Raw genomic sequence first — 26,460 nt, 5'->3', positions numbered from 1 at the left:
TCTCCAGCTGCGGCGAGCGGGGGCCACTCTTCATCGCGGTGCGCGGGCCTCTCACTATCGTGGCCTCTCTTGTTGCGGAGCACAGGCTCCAGACACGCAGGCTCAGTAGTTTTGGCTCACGGGCCCAGCTGCTCCGCGGTATGTGGGATCTTCCCAGACCAGGGCTCGAACCCGTGTCCCCTGCATTGGCAGGCGGATTCTCAACCACTGCACCACCAGGGAAGCCCAAAAATCTGATTTTAAAGTCAGCATGACAAGTTACCAATTTCTTCCATTTTTTTCGTAATGATTTCTTAGAGATACGGCTGCATTTCCTACCAGGAGATTTTTTTTTTTGTGGTAAAATATATATAACATAAAACTTACCATCTTAACCATGTTAAAGTGCGCAGTTCAGTGGCATTAAGTACATTCATGTTGTTGTGTTATTATCACCACCATCCATCTCCAGAATGTTTTCATCCTGCAAAACTGAAACTCTGTCCCCATTAAACACTGACTCCCCATCCCCTCCCCCCAGCCCCTGGCACCTACCATCCTACCTTCTGTCTCTGAAGTTGACTACTCTTGAGTACCTCATGTAAGTGGAAGCATACAACGGTTGTCCCTTTGTGTCTGGCTTATTTCACTGAGCATAATGTCCTGAAGTTTTATCCATATTGTAGCATGTGTCAGAATTTCCTTCTTTTTTAAGGCTGAATAGTATTTCATTGTGTGGGTGGACCACATTTTGCTTATCCCGTTCACGTGTCAATGGACTTTGGCTCTTGTGGTTATTTTCTTTATTTTTTAAATTTTATTTATTGTTTTGTTAAAGACTTTTTTGATGTCGACGATTTTTAAAGTCTTTATTGAATTTGTTACCATATTGCTTCTGTTTTACGTTTTGGTTTTCTGGCCGCGAGGCATGTGGGATCTTAGCTCCCCGACCAGGGATCGAACCCGCACCCCCTGCATTGGAAGGCGAAGTCTTAACCACTGGACCGCCAGGGCAGTCCCTCTTGTGGCTGTTTTAAAGAACAGAATACATGGTCTCCTCCCGCTGGCCACGGCTTCTCAACACTGGGCTGTGTGGCCTTGGGCCACCATGTAACCTCTCTGGTTTCAGTTTTCCCCTCTATAAACCAGGAGGGTTGGTCAAATGACTTTGTGGGGTCCCTCATGTCTCCACGAATTGGCTCTGTGGAAACCCCACTTCCTTCCTCTGAGACTTGCCACAAAGCTCACCTGTCAGATGCTTGGGGGTCCATAGGCCCATCACACAGGTATCTGCATTCCCGGAGAATAAAACTTAAGAGGGATGGAGTCGAATTGACCTGAAACGCAAAACAAAAACAAACCCCTAGAGCTTTAATGGATACACACCTTGCAGGAAAAAAGGATCAAATGGCCACGAAGCCCATTGTCCTACGCTCCAGATGCCCCCGGGTCTGGGCCACTGCGGGTGGCGCGTTGCGGTCTCTGTTTGGAGCACCTGTCCCGGCAGGCGGTGCTGCTGTCACGCCGCCCACATGCCCTGCCTCCTGCCAGGGCCGCTGAACCTTCCGGTCGGTGTCCCTCCTCCCCCGTCTGTCCTCCGTGAGCTGCGCGACCTCAGCAGTGATTTCAGGCCCCCGGCGGGTTGACTCAGTGCTGTCCCTGTCGGTGACTGCCCGGCACCGTGACGAGGGGGATGGATGCGGCTTTGAAGAGCTGCCTCTGAAGGTGGCTCCGCGGGCCCCTCGCTCACAGACCCGGGCTGGGAGGACCGTCCCCGGCTGCTGCGGCTGGGTGTGCATCAGCTGTCCTGTGACCCGAATCGGCCCTCAGGTCCATCCACTGGGAGGGCAGCCACTGAGCTGCTTTCCGGGGCGTGCTGGCCCTTCCAGCTGTGCTGGGTGCATCCCAGATGTGGAGACTGGAGCCGGGCTCCGTCCCCATCCAGGGTGGCCCCCGAGTGTGAAGGTGGCAGATGGGGGTACAGCTGGGGCGGGCCCTGGGCTCAGGTTCTGGGGGGCCATGTTAAGAGCACGGTGACCTGGAAGTGATGTCAGTGTCCCCAGATCAGGACAGTCACCCTGAGCCCGAGGTGGGCGAGTGGGCTGACCTGGACCCCAGCATCCGGCCCCAGCTCAGCAAGTGCGAGCTGCTCCTTGTCGGAACCTCCTGTACCAGCTCCTTCGGTGCCTCTGCTGGGCCCTCCTGGGCCCTCCTGGCCTGGCCGTCAGTGGCGGGCAGCTGACCATGGACAGATTCCCCGGGGGGGGCATGTGTCCTTGGCCTCTGGCCTTGGGGGGTTCTCTCTGACACTCCCAACTGCAGTTTTCCTTTTGGAACAGAAATCTCAGGGTTCACATGCATGACTTCTCAACATCCCCCAGCACCCCTGTGGATAGGCATGAGGTCTCTGCATCTCTGGGGTGAGGTGGGCGGGCAGGCAGCTCCCAGAGTCCCCCAGCTGAGCACCTCCATCACCACACTGTTCTGTCATCTTTATGATCGAGGTGAATTCGCTTCCTTCCCATAACATGTTCATGCTTGTGAAAATATCAAAGTGTTTGCAGTCATTTGCTGGTGAAATGGCTTGGTGCTCTCTGTCCAAGTGTCAGTAGAAGGGAGGCCCATGATGTGACACCCCGGCTTTGTCCAGAGCGCCCCAGATGGCTGGAGCAAGGATGGTTGTGGGTATCCAGGACGGTCCAGGGCCCTCTCTCTGAGCTGGCTCTTCACGATGGAGAACAGAGGAAAAGTCAATAACGGTTCCGGCAACCTCTGTGGTCCCTGGTCTCTGATCATTCAGGGTGAGTTGATTTTTGCCGGTGGGCACTCGAGGGGGACGTGCAGGCACCCCAGGCGGGGCACGGGGCCCGGGTTGAGGAGAGGAGGGCAAGAGATCCAGGACGAGGGCCCCGAGTGGGGTGCCACCTGCACACAGGGTAGTGGGAACCCTGGGCCCCTCCAGGCCTGGTGAGACCTTCCTGTCCATCCCAACGTCGTCCCCGGCCCCCAGATCATTGCCAGCTTCCCTTGACTAGCTGGAATCCCATGCTGTCAGGATTCTGGGGGCAAACAGGAGCAGACACAAGTGCTGCCCTTGAAGGCTCCAAGTTTATCTTAGGGGCCAAACAAAAACATGCCTTGCTCCCTCTCTCCTGAGCATGTAACACACAGGGCCACAGGGGCTGCAGGTGGCGAAGGGGTGGGGGTTGCCTTCACATATAAAGAGCTCCTACAGGTCAATAAGAAAAGAGCCAAAATTCCAACTGAAATACGGATGAAGGGTGTAAGCAGGCAGTTCACAGAAAATGAAATGGAAGTTCTTTCAACCCATGAAAACATGAAGAATAGAAATTAAACCAGAGCCAGTGCTCGCTTGTTCCTGAGTTCACCTCGGGCTTCAGATATGAGACGGTTCTTCCAGGTGGCCCATGGGCTGATGAGGCTACCTCGATCAGTCTCCGGGCTCAGCTGTCCTGAAGCTGATGAACAGAGGCCCTGGGTGTGGGTGGGCCGGGGAAGGGCTGAGGCCCCACAGTGTAGGCAGGAGAGGAATTCCAGAGATGGCGGGCGCCTCATCCCCCAGCCCGGGCTGAGCTGTCCAGCTGCGGGAGGCCCTGCTCACCCCCCTCCTCCTGCTCCTTCTCCGGTTGTCCTCCCAGCAGGTGCCCCGCCCCAGGGGCCAAGCGGGGCCATAGCGCTCCTGTTAGCTGCCCCCCAGCCTCTGCAGAGGCCACCGCAGGCCGCACCGCCGGGTCTGACCCACAGGCCGTGCCCTGGCCTGGTGGGAGGAAGGGGCACCAGGCACCGAGGGGTCCAGGGTGGTGCTGGGGCTTTCCTGCCCTCCTGTCCCACCTCTGTCCTTATTTTGGCCTTTGCTTAATGCAAACCCAGTACTCGGGTCATCTCCATGGCTTCTGGGGGCGGGGGCAGGGCCCAGTGTCGTTGCTACTGAAGAGTGTACTGGAGAGAAGGGTGGAGAAGGAGAGAGACAGACACCCACACGGCACGGGGGAGGGAGGGGTGGGCGAGAGTGAGGAGCACACAGATGTGAGCCTGGTCCCACGAGAAGCCCAGGAATGGCGTGTGCCCACGGAGGCTGCACGCAGCAGGCTGGATTTGAGGGGAGTCCTCAGGGGAGACCAGCTCTTGCCCAGGGGCCCCCCCTCTCTCTTGTCCCCTGGGAAAGCCTGGACCACCTGCCCCCAGCAAGCCTCTGGCCTGGCCAGGATCTCATCCACCCCACCCCTCCTCCACACTGCATCCCATCCACAGAGCAGGGGGGAGTGGTGGCGTTCCCCGTCGTGGTCCCCTTTCTAGAGGCGCCTGATAAACGTTAACAACTGGGCTGGTGGGCGGGGGGAACCCTGACCCATAGTGCTTGCCCATCCCTGTGGTGTAAATACCCCCATCATGTCTAACATCAAGCTACCAGCATGACATCAACCATAACATTTGGTTTTCTGTAGCCAGTAAGAGCCAGCCTGTGAGCCAGACCTGGAAGGAGCCCTGGCAGCTGAGCCCCTGCTCTGACCGCAAGCCCCCAGCCCCTCCTTTCCATGCTGGGGTGGCGCTGCTAGACTTCTGCTTGGCTCAGCTTCCCAGACTCAGCTGCTCCTGCTCCGCCCCCACTGGAATATTCCATCTATTCCCGCCCAACCCCCTATTCTTTCTGAGCCAACAGAGGGCACCTGATAGGCGAATGTGCAAGAAGGGTGCAGAGGGGTGTCTGCGTTTAGGTCTTGGCTCTGCCACCCACAGTGCCGTGAGCTCAGCAAGGCATTTGGTGCCCTCACCCTTCCTATCTTCCACAGGGGTCCTGAGAGCCCAGGGGCAGACACTTTGAAAGCTGTAGAGGGTGGTCCCCGGTGCTATCAGATCTGGAGAGTCTGTGACACCCCCAGCATCCTCCTCACCCTGTGCACGTCCTTGGTCGCGCTGGGGTGTCAAGGTTTCAATGTGACTCTGATATACCGGAATTTTCCTTATGCTTTTCTTTCTTTCTTTTTTTTTTTTTTTTTTGGCTGCGTTGGGTCTTAGTTGCGGCACGCAGGATCTTTTGTTGTCACGGGTTTCTCTCTAGTTGTGGCTCGTGGGCTCTAGAGTGCACGGGCTCAGTAGTTGTGGCTCGCGGGCTCTAGAGTGCAAGGGCTCAGTAGTTGTGGCGCACGGGCTTAGTTGCCCCACAGCATGTGGGATCTTAGTGCCCCTGACCACCCACGTCCCCTGCATTGGAAGGCGGATTCTTAACCACTGGACCACCAGAGAAGTCCCTCCTTATGCTTTTCTGCATGTGGTTAAAAAATCCCCCAACTCCCACCCCTGTCATAAAAAGATGCTTTGTTTTCTCTTTATACTTAAAAAAAAACCTAATGGACTTTATTTTTTAGAGCAGTTTTATGTTTACAGAAATATTGGATGGAAAGTAGAGAGTTTCCATATTTACCTCACAGCCAGGCCCCAGTTCCCTTTCCTGTAACCATCTCACTTGCATTCAGATGTGATACACTTGTTACAATTGATGACCAACATTCCTACATTAATATTAACTGAAGCCCATAGTTTCCATAGGGTTCACTGTGTTGCACAGTTCTACAGGATTGACAAAGGTATAATGTCATGCATCCATCATTACAGTATTTCAGATCCTCTGTGCTCCTCTATTCATCCCCTCCCATCCTCCAGAGCCCCAGACAACCACTTTTTACTGTTTCTATAATTTTGCCTTTTCCAGAATGTCATGTAGTTGTGAATCATACAGTGTGTAGCCTTTTCAGATTGGCTTCTTTCACTTCGTACCATGCGTTTAAGTTTCCTTCATGTCTTTTTGTGACTTGATAGCTCATTTCTTTTTAGTGCTGAATAATATTCCATTGTCTGGAGTTTCCACAGCTTATTTATCCATTCAGTCTACTGAAGGATGTCTTGGTTGCTTTTAAGTTCTGGCGATTATGAATACACCTACTATAACCATTTGTGTGCAAGCTTTTGTATGGACATAAGTTTTCAACTCCATTGGGTAAATACCAAGGAGCATGATGGCTGGATCATATGGTAAGAGTATGTTTAGTTTTGTTAGAAACTGCCAAACTGTCTTCCAAAGCAGCTGCACCATGTTGCATTACCACCAGCAATGAGTGAGAGTTCCCGTTGCTCCACGTCCTCACCAGCATGTGGTGGTGTCTGTGTTCGGGATTTTGTCCATTCCAATAGGTTTGCGGTGGTATCTCGTTGTTTTAATTTGGATTTGATAACATATGATAAGGAGCATCTTGTCATATGATTATTTGCCATCTGTATACCTTCCGTGGTGAGGTGTCTGTTAAGGTCTTTGGCCTATTTTTAATCAGGTTGTTTGGTTGTGCTTTTTATTATTGTTGCATTTTAAGAGTTCTTTGTATATTTTGGATACAAGTCCTTAATCAGATACGTGTTTTGCAAATATTTTCTCCCATCTGTGGCCTGTCTTCTCATTTGCTTACCCCATCTTTCACAGAGCAGAAGTTTTTTATTCTAATGAAGCGCAGCTTATCAATTCTTTCTTTCATGGATCGTGCTTTTGGTGTTGTATCTGAAAAAGTCATTACCAAACCCAAGGTCACCTAAATTTTCTCCTGTGATACCTTCTAGGACTTTTATAGTTTTGCATCTTACATTTGGGCCTATGATCCATTCTGAGTTAATTTTTGTGGAAGGTGTAAGGTCTGTGTCTAGATTCATTTTTTGGCATCTGGATGTCCAGTAGTTCCAGTACTGTCTTAGACTGTTCAGGCTGCTATAGCCAAAATACCATAAACTGGATGGCTTATAAACAACAAATATTTATTTCTCACAGTTCTAGGAACTTCAAGTCCAAGATCATGGCTCTGGCAGATTCAGGGTCTGGTGAGACCTGCTTCCTAGATGGTCATCTTTCCCCTGTGTCCTCACATGGCAGAAGGGATGGAAAGATTTATCTGGGGTCTTTTTTATAAAGCATTAGTCTTGTTAATGAGGGCTCTGCTCTCATGACCTAATCACCTCCCAAAGGCCTCACCTCTTAATACTGTCCAATTGGGGTTAGGATTTCAACATATGAATTTGGTGGTGGGGGGCCGGGGGTGGGCATGGACACAAACGTTCAGTCCATAGCAAGCACCATTTTTTGAAAAGACAATATTTTCTTCCTTGAATTGCCTTTATTCCTTTGTCAAAAATTGGTTGACTATTTGTGTGGGCCTATTTCTGGGCTCTCTATTCTGTTCCATTGATCTATTGTCTATTCTTTTACCAAACCACACCGTCTTGATTACCGTAGCTTTATAGTCTTGAAGTCGGGTAGTGTCAATCCTCTAACTTTGTTCTTCTTAACAATATTGTGTTGGCCATTGTGGGTCTTTTGCCTCTCTGTCTGCTACACTTGATCTTAGCCAGAAGGCCGAGAAGCAATTTTTGCCTCTCCGTATAAACTTTAGAATCAGTTTGTCGATAGCCGTAAAATATCTTGCTGGGATTCTGATTAGGATTACATTGAATGTATAGATCAACTTGGAAAGAACAGATATTGTGACAATATCGAGTCTTCCTATTCATGCATGGGATATCTCTCCATTTATTTAGTTCTTTGATTTCATTCATCAGTATAGACCTTGTACATATTTTGTTGATTTATACCTAAGTGTTTCATTTTTTGGTGCTAATGTAAATAGTATTGTGTTTTTACTTTCAAATTCCACTCGCTCATTGCTGATATATAGAAAAGAAATTGACTTTTGTATATTAATCTTGTGTCCTTCAACCTTGCTATAATCATTTATTAGTTCCAGGAGTTTTTTGGTCAATTCTTTGGGGATTTTCTGCATAGATGATCACATCATCTGGGAAGAAAGACAGTTTTATATTTTCCTTTCCAGTCTGTATACCTTTTATTTCCTTTTCTTGTCTTACTGCATTAGCTGAGACTTCCAGTATGATGTTGAAAAAGAGTGGTGAGAAGGGACATTCTTGCCTTGTTTCTGAACTTAGAGGAAAAGCACCTACTTTCTCACCAAAAATATGATGTTAGTTGTAGGTTTTTTGTAAATGCTTGCTGCGGACTGAATTGTGTGCCCCCCCAAATTCATAGGTTGAAGCCGTACCCCCCCCCCATGTGACTGTATTTAGAGATTGGTTACTTAGGAGGTAATTAAGGTTAAAAGAGGTCATAACGGTGGGGCTCTGATCTGATAGGATTAGTGTCCTTATAGGAAGAGATGCCAGGCACTTTGCTCTTTCTCCATACGTACCCACTGAGGAAAGGCCAGGTTAGCACACAGCAAGATGGTGGCCACCTACAAGTCAAGAGAAGAGAGCTCACATAAGAAACCAAACCCTGCCGGACCTTGATCTTGGACTTCCAATCTCCAGAACTATGAGAAAATAAATAAATTTCTCTTGTTTAAGCCACCCGGTCTATAATATTTTGTTATCAGCCTGAGTTGACTAATACAATGCTCTTTATCAAGTTGAGAAAGTTCCCCTCTATTCCTAGTTTGCTGAGAGTTCTTATTATGAATGGGTGTTGGATTTTGTCAAATGCTTTTTCTGCATCTATTAATATGATCATGTGATTTTCTTTTTAAGTCAGTTGATGTGATACATTACATTAATTGGTTTTCAAATGTTGAACCAGCCAGGCTTGCACAACTGGGATAAATCCTACTTGGTCATGGCGTATAATTCTATTTATACATTGGTGGATTCAATTTGCTAATATTTTGTTGAGGGTTTTTGCATCTATGTTCGTGAGAAATATTGATCTGTAGTTTTCTTGTAATGTTATTATTGATTCAACTTCTTTAATAGGTATAGGTCTATTCAAATTGTCTATTTTATTTTTTTTTTACTTTTTAAAATTGAGGTACAGTTAATTTCCAATATTATATTAGTTCTAGGTGTATAATACAGTGATTAAGAATTTTTACAGATTATACTCCATTTAAAGTTCTTATAAAATATTGGCTGTATTCCCTGTATTCCCTGTGCTGTACAGTATATCCTTGTAATTTATACATTTTATAAACAGTAGTTTGTTATCCCCTACCCTTATCTTGCCCCTCCCCGTTCCTTCTCCCCACTGGTAACCACTAGCTTGTTCTCTATATCTGTGAATCTGTGTTTTGTTATATTCATTTGTTTGTTTTATTTTTTAGATTCCACACATAAACGATATAATACAGTATTTGTTGTTCTGGTCTATTTCTTCTTGTGAGAGTTTTGGCAAATTGTGTCATTCAAGGAATTGGTCCATTTCATCTAGGTTTCATCAAGTTTGTGGACATAGAGTTGTTCATAGTATTTCTTTATTATCCTTTTAATTTCCAAGGAATCAGTAGTGATGGCCCCTCTTTCATTTCTGATGTTTGTGTCCTCTCTCTTGTTATCTTAGCCTGGCTAAAGCCTTGTCAACTTTATGGATCTTTTCAAAGAACAGCTTTTGGTTTCATTGATTTTTCTCTGTTGATTTCCTGTTTTCAATGTCATTTATTTCTGCTCTAACTTTTATTATGTCTTTTCTTCTGGTTACTTTGAATTTAATTTGCTCTTCTTATTTCTAGTCGCCTAAGGTGGAAACTTAGATTATTGATTTTAAAATCTTCTTTCCTAATATATGCATTCAATGGTATAATTTTTTTCTAAGCACTTTTTTTTTACTGCATTCCACAATTTTGATAAGTTTTATTTTCATTTTCATTTTGTTAAAATGTTTAAAATTTTCTTTTGAGATTTCTTTTTCTTTTTTTATTTTACTGTGTAATTTATTCCATAGTTTTTATTTTTAAATGTTTGTAAATTGTAAAATATTACACGTAGAAGATTTTCCATTTAAAAAATAATGTGAAACACCCCTGCACCTAAAAACCCAGGACAAGAAGGTAAACTTGACCCACTGACCTTTTCCCTGATTCATATCCCTCTATCATTAGCCTCCTTACCCAAGAGGTGATGCTGTTGAGATTTCTTCTTTGACTCTTGTGTTATTTGGAAGTATGTTGTTTAATCCCCATGTATTTTGGGGTTTTCCAGCTATCTGTTCGTTTTCCATTTCCAGTTTAATTCCATTGTGATCTGAGAGCATACTTTGTATTATTTCTTTTCTTATAAATTTGTTAAGGGTGTTTTATGGCCCAGAATGTGCTCTATCTTAGTGAAAGTTCACGTGACCTTGAGAAGAATGTGTGTTCTGCTGCTGTTGGATGAAGTCATCTCTAGGTGTTAATTACATCCAGTTGATAGATGGTGCTTTTCAGTTCCACTGTGTCCTTCCCAAATTTCTGCCTGCTGGGTCTGTGCATTTCTGATAGAGGGGTACTGGAGTTTCCAAGTGTACTAGTGGATTCACCTACTTTTCCTTACAGGTCTTTCAGTTTTGCCTCATGTAGTTTGTCATTCTGCTGCTGGGGGTATACATGCTAAGGATTGTTATATCTTAGAGAAATGACCCCCTTATCATGATGTGAAATCCCTCTTTGTCCCTGGTAACTTTCCTTGCTCAAGTCTGCTCTGTCTGAGATCAATATGGTATATCTTTCTCCATCCTTTGACTTTTTTTTCATTGTGGTAAAATATACATAACATAAAATTTACCATTTTAACCATTGTTAAATGTAGAGTTTAGTGCCATCAAGTATATTCACAGTGTTGTGTAACTGTCACCACTATCCATTTTCAGAACTTTTTCATCACCCCAAACAATAACTCTGTACCCACTCAGTAATCCCAGTGAGTCCCACTTCCTTCACATCCCACTGTGTCCCCTGGGCTGGTGCCCACCCTCTTGTTCCTGTTGGCTTTGCTGCCTTGAGCCCTCCAGGAAGCTTCTCAAGGATGTCTGTACCCGGTGGAACGGGGACTCAGGCGACCCCGCTATGGCGGGGAGGGGTGGTGGATCTGGGCGGTACTGAGGGTGACCGTGTGGGGTGTGAGGCCTGAGAGGTTTAAGAGCAACACGGTGTCATGGACAAGTGTCAGAGTCGGGCTATTCTCATCTGTGTAGGACGCACAAACTTGACGTGACTGTATAAAGTAACAATGATGACGTGAATGCGTGAGAAATGTGAAAGGATTATCCTTTGTGGTCGTTGATATCTAAATCTCATTAGGATGTAGGGTGCCTTTTGTCATAAGCCTTACGTGGTCGGGACACGGCTCCCCACTCTGCTCACGGAGCGTTCCACCTGCTCCCAGCACTGTCAGAAATGGAAGAAAACGTGCTCTCTGAGCTGACCTTCTTGGCTCTTCCAGATGAAGCCCTGCTCCCCAGGGTGTCTGGGAGGAGGGCAGTGGGGGGACCTTGATGCCCACATGGTTGGGGAGGGGGCTTCCGATGGGAGGAGCGGCCGCCATGGCCTGGGTGCCCTGTTCCAAGGGGCAGGCAGGGAGAAGAGGGGGCCACGCTGGGGTTTCCTCCATCTGAGATGCACCCACAGACTCCGTGGGCAGCACTGCTGTTCTTGTGTTTGGGGGGGTGTCCTCAGGTGGCATTTCCGTCCCACGCTGGCCATTTGTTTCTTTGTTGGTGGATGCACTCGGAGTTGAGCCTTAGACTAGAAGCCCTCCCTGCCCCCGGCTCTTGGCCCAGTTGAGACTTGTTTGGGTAAAGATTTCTCTGGTCTTGAGGGCACGGGGAGGGGGAAGGGTAAGCTGGGACAAAGTGAGAGAGTGGCATGGGCATATATACACTACCAAATGTAAAATAGATAGCTAGTGGGAAGCAGCTGCATAGCACAGGGAGATCAGCTCGGTGCTTTGTGACCACCTAGAGGGGTGGGAGGGAAACGCAAGAGGGAGGAGATATGGGGATATAGGTATATGTATAGCTGATTCACTTTGTTATACAACAGAAACTAACACACCATTGTAAAGCAATTATACTCCAATAGAGATGTTAAAAAAAATAAAAGTAAAACAATGAAGACCAAAAAAAAAAAAAAAAAGAGAGATTTCTCTGGTCAAAGAAGTCAGGGAAAGCCTGTACCTCATACTCACTGGTTGGAAATTCACAGTACAGATGACCATGTTAAAGGCCCTGGGAAGTCCTGCAGTAAAAAAGGAAGGAAAGAAGGAGGGAAGGAAGGAAGGAAGGAAAACATTTTAACTTACTGGTTTCTAAACTTTTTTGCCCACAGAACCCCCTTTGTACCTAACATCTGTGAACATCCTGTGGAGCTAATATTTGATGATAGTCATTTGGGAAATGTTTGGTACACACAGTGGCAGACTCCATAAGGCAGAGTTGGGGGTCAGCATGTGCTATGGGTTGAATTGTGTCTCCTCAAAATTCAGATGTTGACTCCTAACCCCCATACCTCAGAATGCGACCTCATCTGGAAATAAGGTTGCGTAGATGTAATTAGTTAAGGTGGAGGGTGGGCCCTCATCCAGTAAGACTGTGTCCTTATGAAAAGGGGAAATTTGGGCAGAGACACACAGGGAGAATGCCATGTGAACATGAAGGCGGAGATGGGGGTGATACTTCTACAAGCCAAGGAGCCCCAGGGATCACCAGCAAAACCCCAGAAGCTGGAGAGAGGCCTGGGACAGTGTCTCCCTCACAGCTTCAGAAGGAACCGACCCTGCCAGCACGTTGGTCTTGGACTTCTGGCCTCCAGAACTGTGGGACGATCTCTGTTGTTTCAGCTGCCCAGCCCATGTACTGTGTTGTGGTGGCCCCAGTACCCTAGCACAGCATGGATGACTTATGACTTGAATTTCTGGCCCAGGCTCAGAGGTCGGGGCCGGGGAGCTGCCAGGATTCCAAGGAAGGACCTTGGAAAGGCCAGGATCGGACTTTGGGGAAGTGGCAAGAGCTGGCGTTTTCATCGCTGGTGTGGTTGTAAATCACCCAGCGATTGTGCCTTTGGAAATAAACTCTACAGAAATAACCAAGATGTTTACGGCAGGCATTTACAAGCAGGGAAATTGGAAATACCCCAAATGCCTGCCAATCAAGGAAGCACTCGGCTACCCATGGAAGGAACATTCTCTACAGTGAAGATGACAAGTATGCGATCTAGGTCAGAGAGTGGGAATTGCGTGTGAAGTGATGTTAAATGTAAGAGGCCAAACACAAAGCAGGAACTCACGCGCTGATAAAAGGCACGCCAGGATGCTGCAGAGACCACAGGGATTAAATGTTGTCCAGTGTCAGTCTCTAGTCTGTCTACTTCAGGCCCTGTTGTGGAACCCAGGACGTTCTGGGTCCTGGGCAGGAGTGGGACGCGGTCCCCTGAGCTCTGTGTGCCGTCCTGCTGGTGGATGCTGGGCATCCCTCGTGGGCCTGCGCTCTGGCCATCGCTTTGGTACTGGGACCTCATGCTCCTGCCCAGCGTGGCACGTGCTTGCCCAGATCCCCAGCACACTCCCCTCACCGGCTCTAACCCCGAGGCCGGGGAACCTGGGGAGGGTCCCATGCCCTCCTGGTGTCCCCGGACGGCGTCCACCAGCGAAGCAGTATGTAGCTGCCAGATCGTGCCGTGGAAGAGTCGTTCACAGGGTGGGAAAGTAGTGAGAGGGAAAAGCGGAATGGAAACGGCAAGAGGCTCCTGAGTGTTGAAGAGGAAAGCCTTCCTGTGGTGTAGACCTCACTGGAGACACGTCAGAACATCGTGGGACGCCAGCAACGGGTTTCAGAGATGGAGGCGGCTTCGACTCGCTCTATTGAAACCACTTGTTTACTCCATTTTCTGCTGCGAGCAGGGATTCTGTTTTTAAAATTGTTATTATAAGCAGGAAAAAAAAACCCCACAACAACCTCATGTAGAAGTTCCTATTTTCTACCAAATTGCTTAGGTCCAGATTAAAAATACAAAGGCACCTCCCCCGTCATTTTAATCGAAGGTAGAAAAAAAATTTTTGCTAACACACAAATAAGCAGCAGCTTGATTTAGTTTAAATCCACAAATCCAAGCAAGCGAAGGGCCTGGTGTGGTGAGCGAGCGTGTCTGCTGGGCTGTCCTCCCTGCTACCCCCCTTCCCGCCCCCGAGCGCTGGCCCAGACCCTCCTTAGCCGAGCCCACTTGGGGTGGCCCAGGCTGGGCAGAATGGAGGTACACGGCCTCAGGCTGGTTCAGAACATCCATGTGTTAATTAACGCAGTAAATAAAACTGTTGGGCCAGCCAAGTGCCTCTGCTGCCTGCTCCGCCTGTTCCAGAAAGATCTTCTTGTGTGGATCTGCCTGGGGAGTCGGGGGCCAGGAGGGCTGTTTTCACTGAGCGGGCACCGCTGTGCTCAACCTGTGTGGGAGCCTTTACAAAACAGATAAACGAGGCTTCGGTCCTTTTCTTTCCCTCAGGACTCCTGGCTGCTTTTGGCTCTAAAGGTTAAGAAGGCCGTGGACGGGTCTGAGCCGCGGGCCCTTGGCTCTGGGGCTGTGGACGGGTCTGAGCCGCGGGCCCTCGGCTCTGGGGCTGTGGACGGGTCTGAGCCGCGGGCCCTTGGCTCTGGGGCTGTGGACGGGTCTGAGCCGTGGGCCCTTGGCTCTGGCTGGCTGTGGACGGGTCTGAGCCACGGGCCCTTGGCTCTGGCTGGCTGTGGACGGGTCTGAGCTGCGGGCCCTTGGCTCTGGGGCCGTGGACGGGTCTGAGCCGCGGGCCCTTGGCTCTGGCTGGCTGTCAGGAATTCCCGCTCCCGACCATCTGAGTTAGCAGAGTGTGGACGGGATCTCCCGGGTTGTTTGGCCACCGGGTGTGTCTGCTGCTGGGCTGTGCAAACAGCTCGCAGCCCTGGTGGCAAGCAGGCAGGTGCCTGCGAGGCCAGGACTGGGAGGAGAGAGCCCGAGTCGGGTGCAGGGCTGGAGCCAGGGATGGGGGCGGTGGAGAGGAGCTGCCGCGTCCCTGGAATGTCTACTGGGAGGGATGCAGTGGAAGCGCGGAGCGGCCGCTGAGAAGCAGAGGTAGGGGCTCCCTGGGTTACACGATTCTGACGCCCGCTCCGTGCCAGGACCTCTGCACGTGCTGCGTGTGACGCTCACGCGGAAGCCCTGCAGCCCCAGGCCCCGGATGCAGGGTCCCGAGAGCAGCATCCACGGTCAGCGCTTCCGCGTTCTCCTCTGCACTCCCCACCGCGGGGACAGGGCGAGACCGGACCCTCCCGCCCCATCAGCCTCTCCCACCAACGCCAGCTCGGCTCAGCGGGCAGCGGGCAGAGGGCAGGCTGGGCAGCTGGGCTCGGCCAACAGAGCAGGGAGGGGACAGGTCCCCAAAGCAGGCGTAGTGGGGGCCCCCGTGGGGGCTGCAGGTGATCAGTGTCAGGGGCAAGTTCCAGGTGGCAGCGGGCGGGCAGGCGGGCGGGCACGGGGGCAGCTCAGAGGCATGGCCCCAGGTTGGACGGGGAGCAAAGAGAGAGTAAAGGGGACGGGGAGCCACTGGCTGGCTCACTGCGTCTGCCCGGTGTGCGGGGGCCAGTCACCCCCTTCGCTGGCGAGAGGCTGACCCTCGAGTGCCACCGTGGGTCCACACGGCCACAGCAGTGCTGGGCGCCCACCTGCAGCAGACCAGACCCCAGGCAGCTCTGGAGTTAACCTCCCCCTCTCTCTGGCCGGCCTCTCTGGTGTCGTGGTCCCACAGTAGACAGGAGAGAGCGTTCTGATCCGCCAGCCAGCAAGGACTGAAAGAGTGTTTTCTTGCTTTCATTAGCTTTACCTGATTTTTAAAAGCCCCATGACATGCCTGGCGCCCGGGAGCCTCCTCCTCTGAACACGTTATTCAGACCACTCTAAACCCGAGTGCAGCAGCGCGTGCCACACCGGGCATCGTGTGGCGACCTCGAGGTTCAGGGGGTGCCCCCACCAGGCCCACCCTCTTCCCCACTCTCCTCCCTGACCTTCACCCACACCCAGACCCCCACTTCCTGGCTTCTCCCCCGCCAGCTGCGCTGGGTGGCCTTGCTCCCGGTGGCCTTCCTGACCCTGCAGCCGGCCACCACCCGCCACGCCGTTCGTGGACGGTCGGAGTGCCGGGCAGCGCAGGCAGGGCCCACCCGGATGCAGTCCACTGTCGGCCCTGTCTGTCTGTGCTTCTGCATCTTCATCCCAGCCTATCTGTGGGTACGGTGGGGAGCCTCCTGCTTTGATCAGGGGTCCCATGGCCTCCGCTCCGTAGGAGACATCCCCCCACCTACAGACGCTCCCACCCTTCCACAGATGTCCTCCACTCATCCAGGGAAGCCTCGGGAGGTGACCCTCTCCTGCTGGCCTGCAGTCCACAGTCTGCCCCATCCCGGGCTCTCCCTGTCCTTCCAGAAGGCTGCCCCTTCTTGTCCCGCTGGCCTGACGCGTGCTGAGGTCCAGCATCTCCACTCTCCACAGTCGACTGGTGGTGCTTGTAGGTCAGTCCTTACTCTCTTATCACAGTCTGGACACTGTGCCTGACCCCAGCATCCCGATTGCACGTGGAGAGCCACAGCGTAGGGCCAGAAACGGACAGATGGATAATTATAATAAAGTGGGCAAAGTGAGCCGAGACACGTGCAGCGTCCGGCGTCCAGAGGAGACCAAGCTGACTTCCTGTGGGAGCTGGGAAAGATTTCCAAGAGGAGGTATTGAATTGAGTCTTGAAGGATGCGAAGGGGTTTGCCTGGTGGTCGTGGGGATGCGCTTAGGATACAGACCCGGGCCCTTTGTCTGTGTTGTTGTCTCAGTGACTGTAAGCTTCCGGGGGGCAGATGCTGTGAGTTCTGAGGGAGGGTGGTGCTGCCGGCCTCACTGTTGTCTGTGATGTTCAAGGTGTCGGGGGCCCCCAGCCCACGGCCCGCACGGCACATGCTTTTTGGCACGCTGGCACTTCTGGGGGGCTTCCTTGTGATCGGCCTCGACTACCTAGCAGAGCGGCCAGGAAGGGGGCGGATGCCGGGGGTGGGGGTGGGAGGAGACTGGGGGATGGTGGTGACCGAGAGGCTGGCTTCAAGGATGGAAGAGGGGAGCCGAGGGGCTGCCCGAGGGGCGGTGGTCATCGGGGGCCGAGCCTCTTCCCTGCACTCTCCCTCCGGGTAGTTAAGTCACGGAGAGCCCTCTAACTCGTGAGCTTCCCCAGGCGCCTGGCCAAGCTTTCCTGGCGACTTCCACATGTCTGCAGCTGGGAGACTGAGCTCTGAGGGCTCCCCAGGGGCCCGGCTGCTCCTCCCTGCTTCCGGCCCAGCCTCACCCCAGGCTGGCCCAGGTTCCCCCTCATAGCTGACGGGCATTGGAGTGCAGGTGCCCCGTGGCAGACCAGGGTGGGGTGGCCGGGCCCGGGGGTCGAGCAGCTCTTTCTAGAACTTCTCTTCAGGCCGGGCAGCAGGGGCAGGAGAGGCCCTACCCCAGAGGGACTTCCAGAGGTGCCCTCCCCCGCACCCGGCAGGCAGGACTCCGGGAGAGGAAGGCCTGCGTCCAAGAGCAGGCCCTGTGCCAGCCTGAGTGCTACCTGTGAGCACCATTGTTGAGCGCTTGCTGGATGCCGGGGGCTGTGCCTGCCGCCTTGCTGGTTTCCTCCAGCGTCTGGCTCCTGCCCGCTTGGCACTGCCCTCATCACCAACCCAGAGCCTTCTACGGAGGAGAGAGCAGGGTCGGAACTGGAAGATGTGGGGCAGTGGGGCAGCCTGTCCAGGATCGTCCATCTGGCTGTCGGCTCTCGTTCACTTTATTTACGCGCATCCTGTCGTGCGCCAGGGAGGATTCCCGGCTCCCTGTCGCTTAGTCCTGTACTTACGCTGGCGGGACAGCAGCCGGTGGACACGCTGTGTGGGTCCCTTCCCCCTCCAGGGACGAGCTCACCTTAGGGCCCCTTGGTGCCTCGCCTGGCGCCCACCATGCTGAAAGCAGCCCTCTGGCTGTTTGGAACTTCCAGCATCGTGGGGTCGGATTCTGGCATAGGAAGCTCTATCCCAAGGAGGCTTGTGAGGCAGTGCTTGGTTGTCCGTGCCCTTTGGGGGCCAGAGCTCGAAGGGTGGCGGCTCAGCCCTGTATACGTGTGATACCCTCCGCCCTCCTGGGCAGGAAGCGGATTCGAAGACCAGGGCTGGGCTGGGCTGGTGAGGATGAGGCCAGTGCAGCCTCGGGCAGACAGCCACGTGGGAGCCTTGCTGAGCCCTCGCAGTGGCTCTGTGAGCCTTTCCTGCTCCTTAGATGGATGGGGAAACTGAGGCTCAGAGGGTGCAAGCCGGTGTGGAGCAGGATTTGAACCCAGACCTGCTCGAAGCCTGTGGCCTTTCCCCCTCACCCCGCTCTCTCCCAAGCTAGTCTCACCGGTCCAAAAAAAAAAAAAAAAAAAAAAGTCATCCTTTCTTTATGTTTTTTTTCTTAAAATAAAAAAATAATAATATTTTGAGAACGTAACTCATGCACATAGTGAGAAAATCACACAGGACAGAGGATGTAGAGTGAACTGTGTGCCCCCCGCCTGACCCCCGGCCCCCGTCCCGCAGAGCAGCCGCTGCCCAGTTCCCTGGCTGATTTTGGAAAAGCAAAGATACAGCTCTGAGCACAGCTAGGGATCATAAAAACCTGGGTCGTTAAGAAAATGTTCAAATAGATTTAGTGTAATTTTTATTTTTTTCCCAAGGAAGTGAATAGTCTGTCTTAATGAAGATTTAATCTCAAACAGGATTAGAGCAAAAAAGTGTTCTCTGTTTAAGACGCTGCTTTCCTGTGGCCCAGAGTCCGGGTTCGGGCAGCTGGTGGGCTTCTCAGGCTGCGTGGGCGGCAGGGCTCCGGGGTGGCGGTATGAGGGGGGTCGGGGGGAGGCTGTGCCTGCAGGGCCTCTGGGGAGGGAAGGCGGGGGAGGGGCGTGCGGTCAGGGGTGTCCCCAGCCCCCCCGGCCCCATGCGCTCAACCACCTGTGGCCTTTGTGCCCACCTCTCCCTGGCGGCCTCCAGTCTGGACCCTTCCCAAGACATTTCCCGTTCCGGCTGTGTCTCATACGTGCTGTGTCTAATGTTCTTCGAAGATGATCTCAAATCAAATTAAACCGACGGTGGTGACAAGTTGAATACCGTTGAGGACCTTCTGATGGGCCCCAGGCTCCCTCCGGCCTGTGCCCCACGCCTGCCCTGGACCCACACGGGCCTGTTCTCTGGGCTCTGGCTTGCTGTGCCGCCTCCTGCAAACCTTCCTCCTCTCAAGGGTCACTGTTTCGGGGCCACATGCAGGATGTCTCGATGGCCTTGGCAGTGGTCACCCACTCTCCTGGGTTCCCTTCTCTTGGCTCTCCAGGCTGGTCCCCTCTCCTCTCAGAAGCACTAATGCTGTGGGTGTGTAAATGTCTCCTCTGCTATGGGACTCTGCAGCCTCTGCTGTAACTTGGGGCAGTGTTGGTGGAGGATCCGGGGGAGGGGGCCTTTGCCTCCAGCTTTGCAGCTTAATTATGCGATGCTTCTGCCTCCCTCCAGAACCTTCACCGAGTCCCCGCAGGCTGCACCAACCTATTCTGCTGTCTGGAGCTGGGCGAGGGTTCACTGCTCTGGGGGGACTCGCTGGGTCTCATAGGCCTGGGCATAGAGCGAGGGAGGACGCTTGTCCAGAGGCCCTCGGTCCAGCTGGCGCATGAGGATGCCCAGGCGGGGGGTCTCGCAGGAGCTGGGTGTGCCGGTCGGCTGGGCTCTGCCAGCTGCCGGGAAAGGGGCCCCTGCCGGGCTGGCACTGGGCGGGGTGGGCTGGGAGTCGTTTGGGGGAGGGGTGCCCCTTCCTCGCACAGAGGCTGGGCCTCATGACCGGGTGCTGGGTGTTCACCGGGGGATTAATGGGCTCCCTGCCTCTGTTTCCCATTTCTCCCCCAGGGGGGCTTTCTCTGTGGTCCGACGCTGTGTCAAGCTCTGCACCGGCCATGAGTATGCAGCCAAGATCATCAACACCAAGAAGCTATCCGCCAGAGGTAGGGAATGGCTGTGCTGGCTGGCGTGGGCCGGGGGCTGGGGGCCGGGGCTGGAGCCCGTCCTGAGGGATAGGGCTCGGCCTGTGGCTCACGGGGGGGCACAGATGGAGCGGGATTCGTGGCCGCAGTGGGACGTGAACGGTGCCCGTGGCCGAATGGGGCCGGGAGGGAGAGGCACCCGCACACCCTCACATCTGGAATTGCACAGTCGCTCTGGTTTGGGGGCTCGCGGAGCCCCTGCCTCACCTCCCCAGGGCTGGACGGGGAGAGGCGTGCGGCCAGGTGGCTGAAGTGATCAGGTAAGGTCGTCTGCCCAAGAACTGTGGGCCAGAGGGGGACTCGGTGACCTGAAGACTTTGGGTGACAGGGCAATGCTTGAGGGGCGGCATGAACGGCACGTTTCCTAACTCAGCCCCCGCCGGTCTTCCGGACGCAGGGATGCACGTGGGGGCTCATCTGCCTAGGCTGGGGAGGGCTCGGGGGTCTGCAGGGGTGGGCGTGGTGCTGGCCCCGGGGCATGTGGCCTCACCCCATCCCGCACCGTCCAGAGCCCTTGTTGGGGGACGGCCCATTCTGGGCAGACGGACAGACCCCTGCCCTCGTGGGATCCAGTGGAGTTCCACGTGGTGGGGATGAGGCGGGACGTCAGGGCAGGGGATGACATGGGGCGACAAGGCCAAGGTGGAGGTGCAGCTCTGAGCAGGTGATGTCAGAGCACAGAACCGAGGGGACAGGGGGCCGGGAGCCAGGCAGGGGGTCTGGTGGGGCCTCCAGCGTGGGTGTGGAGGCGTGGGCCGTCCCAGTGAGGTAGCAGCACCACTGCCGCCCCCTGTGCTGGGGGGAGCCCATGGATCTCCAGCCCCAGGCTCAGAAAGGAGGGGCTGGGTGACCCCCTTGGCAGAGGGAGCTAAGCTAAGCCCCTGGCCTGACGGTCTCCCACCTCCAGGCACACCCATGACCCCACTTAGCATCCAGACACAAATGTGAGCCAACAGAGAGGCTTTTTCTCTGCAAAGAGGCCCTGACCGTAGGCAGTCCTGGCCCGAATCCCTCCCCGAGGCTGGTGCTGAGAACGCCTCCGTCTGTAGGGTCTGCAGTTTCCAGCCCGGCGGCCTGTGTGGGCAGGCGGCTGAGCCCGCTGTGTGGTTCGCTGAGCTGCGTGTAGGTGTTGTTTGGGCTCCTGCTGTGTACCAGGCCTTCGGGGCTGAGTGTTTCCAGGGGCGGGCGCTGCTGTCCCAGCCTAGCCGAGGGGCTGGTTATGCTCGGGTGATGAGGATGACACAGGGCCCCACAGAGACAAGAGTCTGCGAGCCAGACAGCCCTGGGGCCTGTGTGTTGGGAAAGCTCAGATCCCGCAGCTAAACTGTGATCATAATAATAACGCACAAGCTAATATTTACCGAGCGTGCGCTGTACGCACGGTGCTGCCAGATGCAGGGCAGCCTCCGTGTTCCCTGACACTGGATGGGCGGCACTGGTGAGCCACCAGTGCCATGTTTTCGGGGGGATGTGTCTGCATATGTGGAGTTTCTAAAGCAGGAGGAACATTCCGCTTCATTCCATAGGCTGGTGCCAGGCCACAGGAGGAGAGAGAGCCCACCTTCAGAGGTCCCGTGGACTAAGGAGGGACACCCTCACTCATCCACCAGCTTTACCTAGCCTCTCCCAGTCAGTGCCCAGCACTGAGGACTGGGTGATGAGCGAACACACCCAAACAAGCCACTACAGCCCCATTCGAGGGGTGGGAGCACAGGGGACAGAACAGGGAGGTTGGATGGGTCTTGAAGGATGAATAGGAGTTTGTGAAACTCAGGCAGAAAGCCACCTGGGTACGTTTCCATGGAATCACGCAGCTCCTTTCAAGGAACCTCACGCTCCCCTGTTTCTACCCTCAAAGTGTTCTATAAATCGGGAGGATCGAGGGCAGTGGAAGTCTGAAATGCCCTGTGTGCTCCACAATTACCACCTGCTCTTTCTTCCGCCGCTGCAGTAGCAGGCCTGCTGCCCACTTCCTGAGAGCCAGCCTGCTTTCTGCCATTGAGTCCCGGAGGCTGGGCCCCCGGAGACCCCTGCTAAGGTCGCCTCCGCCTAGGTGTACAGACCTGAGGCTCCGTCAGCCCTGCGCCTGGCCTCAGTCTCCTTCCTGGCTGGGCGCAGCCTGGGTTGGATGGTGGCAGGCGGCGCTGCCAGCCAGGACTGGTCTGGAATCGAAGCAGCCAGCCCTTGTCTGTTGTCACCTTCCCTCGGGACCACTTTCCGGGCCAGGGAAGCCAGGACGCCCCCTGCTTTGCCTCTACTCTTGGGCCCCTGCATTGCCCAGGTCTGTGGACGTCTTGGGCATTTTTTCCCCCTGTTTACCTCATTATTATGGACAATTTCAAACATCCCCAAATATAGAAAAAATGATAGAAGGAGCCCCCAGCTTCGACACAACAGTTTTCATCTCCCAGGCAATTTTGTTTTCAACTGTAACCCTCCGCATCTCGCACCCCTGCCCATATATCTTGCAGCAGATCCCAGACCGGCCACCATTTCACCCATAGTGTTCAGCATGTTTCTGTAACGGAAAAGGATTCGAAAAACAACTGGCCACCTCCCTGTACAGGGACCCAGGGATCTTCTGATCCTCTCCAGCCCCTTTCGGGGCTTTCCGAGCTGAGTGGGCAGTGGAAGGGGTGAGGGGAGAGGGTCTTGGGCCCCCGACACTCATCTTTACGCTGAGTGTGGGCCAGCAATGGGGCAGACAGGCTGCTGGGTTTGGTCTCGTTGCCGCACGGCCCTGACCACCTCGCTGTATGACCCTAGCCGTGTTACTTAGCCGCCCTGTACCTTAGTTTCCCCAGCCGTAAAATTGGGATAAATCTGCTACCTCCCTCAGAGGGGCATTGTGAGGGTGAGAGAAGAACTAAGGTGCTTGGAAGGAGCTGGCTGAGTGTGGTGCTGCCAGGGCACCCGCTGCCTTCTTCCTCATTTCTTGCCAGACTATCCTGCCCAGCCTGCAGGCTCCAGGACTCCTCCTCCAGGAAGCCTCCCTGGGTCCTCCCGTCCAGCTTGGAAACCCCCAGGTTCCGAAGCAGTCACCTTAGGCATTTCGTCATTGATCACTTGCTCCTTGAGGGCAAGTGCAGTGGGTTCATCTCTGCGCCTTCCCAGCTCCCAGCCCAGAGCCTGGGAAAACACACGTAGGAACATCCCACCCTCTCCTTACCACCCTTTGGGGGCTGGCTCCATAAAACCCAAAGTTCTCATCTGGCCTGACACTCAGCCTTCGGCCCTGTGTTCTCCCTCCCTCCCAGCAGCTCTGCTCAGGCACTTGGTCTTTTCTGGTTCTGTACACCCCAGGGCCTTTGCACCTGCCGTCTCTCTGGAAATGCTTTTCCTAGACTTTGTATCTGCTTAACTCCTGTTGATGACACTTCCTCAGAGGGGTTTCCCCTGAGCCTCCAGTGGGAATCTGGGACCTAAGCACCCTGTTTTTATTTTATGGCTGTCTCTCCCACGAGACTGCCAGGACTTCATCTGTTTCATTCACCACTGTGTCTTCCACACCCTGCTCAGGCCCTGACAGGTGGTGAGCTCTCCATGTTTTTGAATGAATGAATGAATGTTTTGAGTGAATGGATTTTGAATGAGCAGATGTGTAGTCTGTGCTGGAGTGAGGTTAGTGTCCCAGGTGTGAAGTTGGGATAGGGACTGGGTCGAGTGAGGTCTAGAAGAGGGTTTGCTGCAGGGTCGGGTTTGCAGGGGAGGCCCCTGGTCACTGAGCACCTGAGCATTTGGGAGGTCCAAGTTCAGGAGAAGTTCCATGGTGAAGCCTGAGGGTGGTCGGGAAGCAGGGAGGGGAGGCCTGGAGCCCACCGCTCCTCCCTGAATCCTGGTGATCACCGTGCAGCCTGCACCTGTGTTCTGCAGGGTCAGACATGCTCCCAGCAGAGAGTCCTGACGCCAGACCGGTTCCCTTCCCAGAAAGGCCATTTCAGAGATGCTTGCCCCACCTGTTTTCCTGGAAGGTGTGGGTGGAGGGGAGCAGCCCATGGGTGGGGAGGAGGATGCCAGGCAAGTGCCCTAGAAAGAGGGAGAGTGAGGAAGTGGAGACTGGACCCAGAGGCCGGAGGGGAGGCCCCACTTGTGCCGGCTTCATATTCAGTGCAGTGTGGAGTGGGCTCGCTCAGCCCTGCGGGGAGGGTGTCCACTCCTGGGCTGAGGAGACAGGCTTAGTCCTTCAAGGCCTCCAATGGTAGAGCAGCAGGAGGAGGCCACTGGTGCTGGACGCAGAAAAACTGTCCCACCCGGTAACTGGCAGTTCCTGGGGCCACGAGGACACTGCAGATTACACCCAGCTTGTGCCAACGGCAGTAAGAGTTAGATTTTTAAAATTTAATACTTAATTAAATAGAGGATTGTGAGGCATTCAGAGTCTGTGAATGTACTGAATAATGAGAGATTATTAAACTACTGTTAACAAAATCAGTTAGAGGAAAATTAATTGACGGGGTGGGGGGATAAGGAGACCATCAGGCGCATGAGTCTTAAAAAGATTTCCTGTTGTTCCTGCGTCCCCCTCCCGCTCCCTTCGCTCACTGTCCACACTAAGTGGCTGTTCTTGGGGCTGGTTCGTTGGCCTTTGGAGCTCCCATGCACTGAGCTCCATTAGTACTTACTGGCCCCCAGCGTCCAGGGAGCAGGTGTCCCAGAAATGACCCCGGTCTGCGGCTGAACTCGGGGGAAGGACCCTGCACAGGAACGAGGGCTTAGGCATTTATTGTGTCCTGACCCTCAGCAGCAGTTTTCACGAGGTCGGTGGTGGGTGCCCCATTCCACAGATGAGGAAACCAAATCCCACAGAAGCAGAGACTTGCTCAGGATCCCACAGCTGTAATGAGCAGAGCCTGGGACACAGGCGGCTCTAGATTTCACCCAGCTGCGGAGGACCTGGGGTGGATCAGGTGTGGGGCTGACCTCACAGGTAGAGCTGACCTCACAGGTGGGGGGCTGACCTCACAGGTAGGGGCCTGATCTCACAGGTGGGGGTCTGATTTCAAAGGTGGGGGGCTGACCTCACAGGTATGGGGCTGATCTCACAGGTAGGGGGCTGATCTCAAAGGTGGGAGGCTGACCTCACAGGTCGGAGGCTGACCTCACAGGTATGGGGCTGACCTCACAGGTAGGGGGTTGATCTCAAAGGTGGGGGGCTGACCTCACAGGTGGGAGGCTGACCTCACAGGTATGGGGCTGACCTCACAGGTAGGGGGCTGATCTCAAAGGTGGGGGGCTGACCTCACAGGTGGGAGGCTGACCTAACAGGTGGGGCTGACCTCATAGGTGAGAGGCTGACCTCACAGGTAGGGGCCTGATCTCACAGGTGGGGGTCTGATTTCAAAGGTGGGGGGCTGACCTCACAGGTAGGGGCCTGATCTCACAGGTGGGGGTCTGATTTCAAAGGCGGGGGGCTGACCTCACAGGTGGGAGGCTGATTTCATAGGTGGGGCTCACAGCACGGGTGAGGGACTCAGCACACAGGTGAGGAGACAGGCCACCGACGATGAGATCTGGGGCTCACTTCTGAGCCTCCTCCCGCCCCCAGGCTGATGCCCAGTTTACCCCCAGTTACCTTCGCCTGGGGCCACCCCTTCCGCAGGGCCTGTGTGGCCCCTTCTGCCTTGGGAGGCACCCCTGCCGGAGCTGGGACAGGGAGGGGCTGTCTGGCCTCTAGGGGCCCTGGGGCTGAGCCTGCACCCCGGCCAAACCCGCCCGGAACCCTTCGCCCAGCAGGAACCGGGGGCTTTCCTGCTGCAGCTGGCGCTGCCGCTTTCCTGTCGGTCCCCCGCGACCCACAAACGCGAAGACGACCGAGTCAGAGGATAACGGGCGCCGGGGAATCCGCGGAACCGGGTTACCGGCGGCGCCGCATTGCAGGGTCGGCTGAGCATGCGCCTCGGGCGCTGGGCTCCCCTCCCCTATCCCCCCTCGGGCACCCCTCCCCAACCTGGGCACCCCTCCCGCCTATTCCGCGGCCCCGCCCCTGCCCCTCCCTGGCAGCTCCCAGCGCCCCAGGGGCGGAGTCAGGGCCTCGCAATATAATGTCCCAATTTCAGATAAACAATATTTTTTTTTAGAATAAGTATGTCTCAAACCCCCAGCCAGCTTTTGGTCGACGCTGCTCTCGAATCGGGACTCCAGGGGACCCTGGGCAGTGGGAGGGGTCTTCCTAGGGACCCGGAGGGTGGGTGGAGTAGGAGGGTCCCTTCCTTTGCCCCAGGATCAGTCTTTAACTGGACAGACCCATCCCTCCCGGGTTCTGTTGCCAGGACTTGGGTTTTTGCGGAGTTGGGGGCACCGCAAAAGGTGGGGAGGGAGTAAGAAGAAAAGTTGGGGGCCCTTGTGGGCGAGGGGGACCCCCCCAGTCCCATGCCAGGGGGAGGATGGGGGAGCAATGAGGGAACCGGCTGCGGTGGCCAGATTTAGAAGTAATTTGAATTTCAGATAGGCCGTGAAAAATATTTGAAGACAAATATGTCCCAAACTGCATGGGACATACTTGTATTAGAAAATTATTTGTTTATCTGAATTTGGGACATACTTATATTAAAAAAAACTTGTTGCTTATCTGAAATTCAGATT

The 26,460-nt window shown here is 53.9% G+C and overlaps 1 protein-coding gene across 13 annotated transcripts in view; it reads left to right on the top strand.

Moving 5' to 3' along the window:
* CAMK2B (calcium/calmodulin dependent protein kinase II beta) overlaps positions 1-26,460 on the top strand; it is a 93,705-nt gene that overhangs the window by 14,731 nt on the left and 52,514 nt on the right. For all 13 annotated transcript variants that reach the window (XM_057550019.1, XM_057550014.1, XM_057550016.1 and 10 more), the window contains exon 2: positions 19,745-19,839. In XM_057550019.1, the coding sequence (XP_057406002.1) occupies positions 19,745-19,839 (95 nt within the window). The remainder of the gene's footprint in view (positions 1-19,744; positions 19,840-26,460) is intronic.

This window comes from Balaenoptera acutorostrata, chromosome 7 (assembly GCF_949987535.1).
Source record: "Balaenoptera acutorostrata chromosome 7, mBalAcu1.1, whole genome shotgun sequence".
NCBI lineage: Eukaryota > Metazoa > Chordata > Mammalia > Artiodactyla > Balaenopteridae > Balaenoptera > Balaenoptera acutorostrata.
The sequence above is the reverse complement of the archived record's forward strand: the minus strand, read 5'-3'. Positions and strand labels throughout refer to the sequence as shown.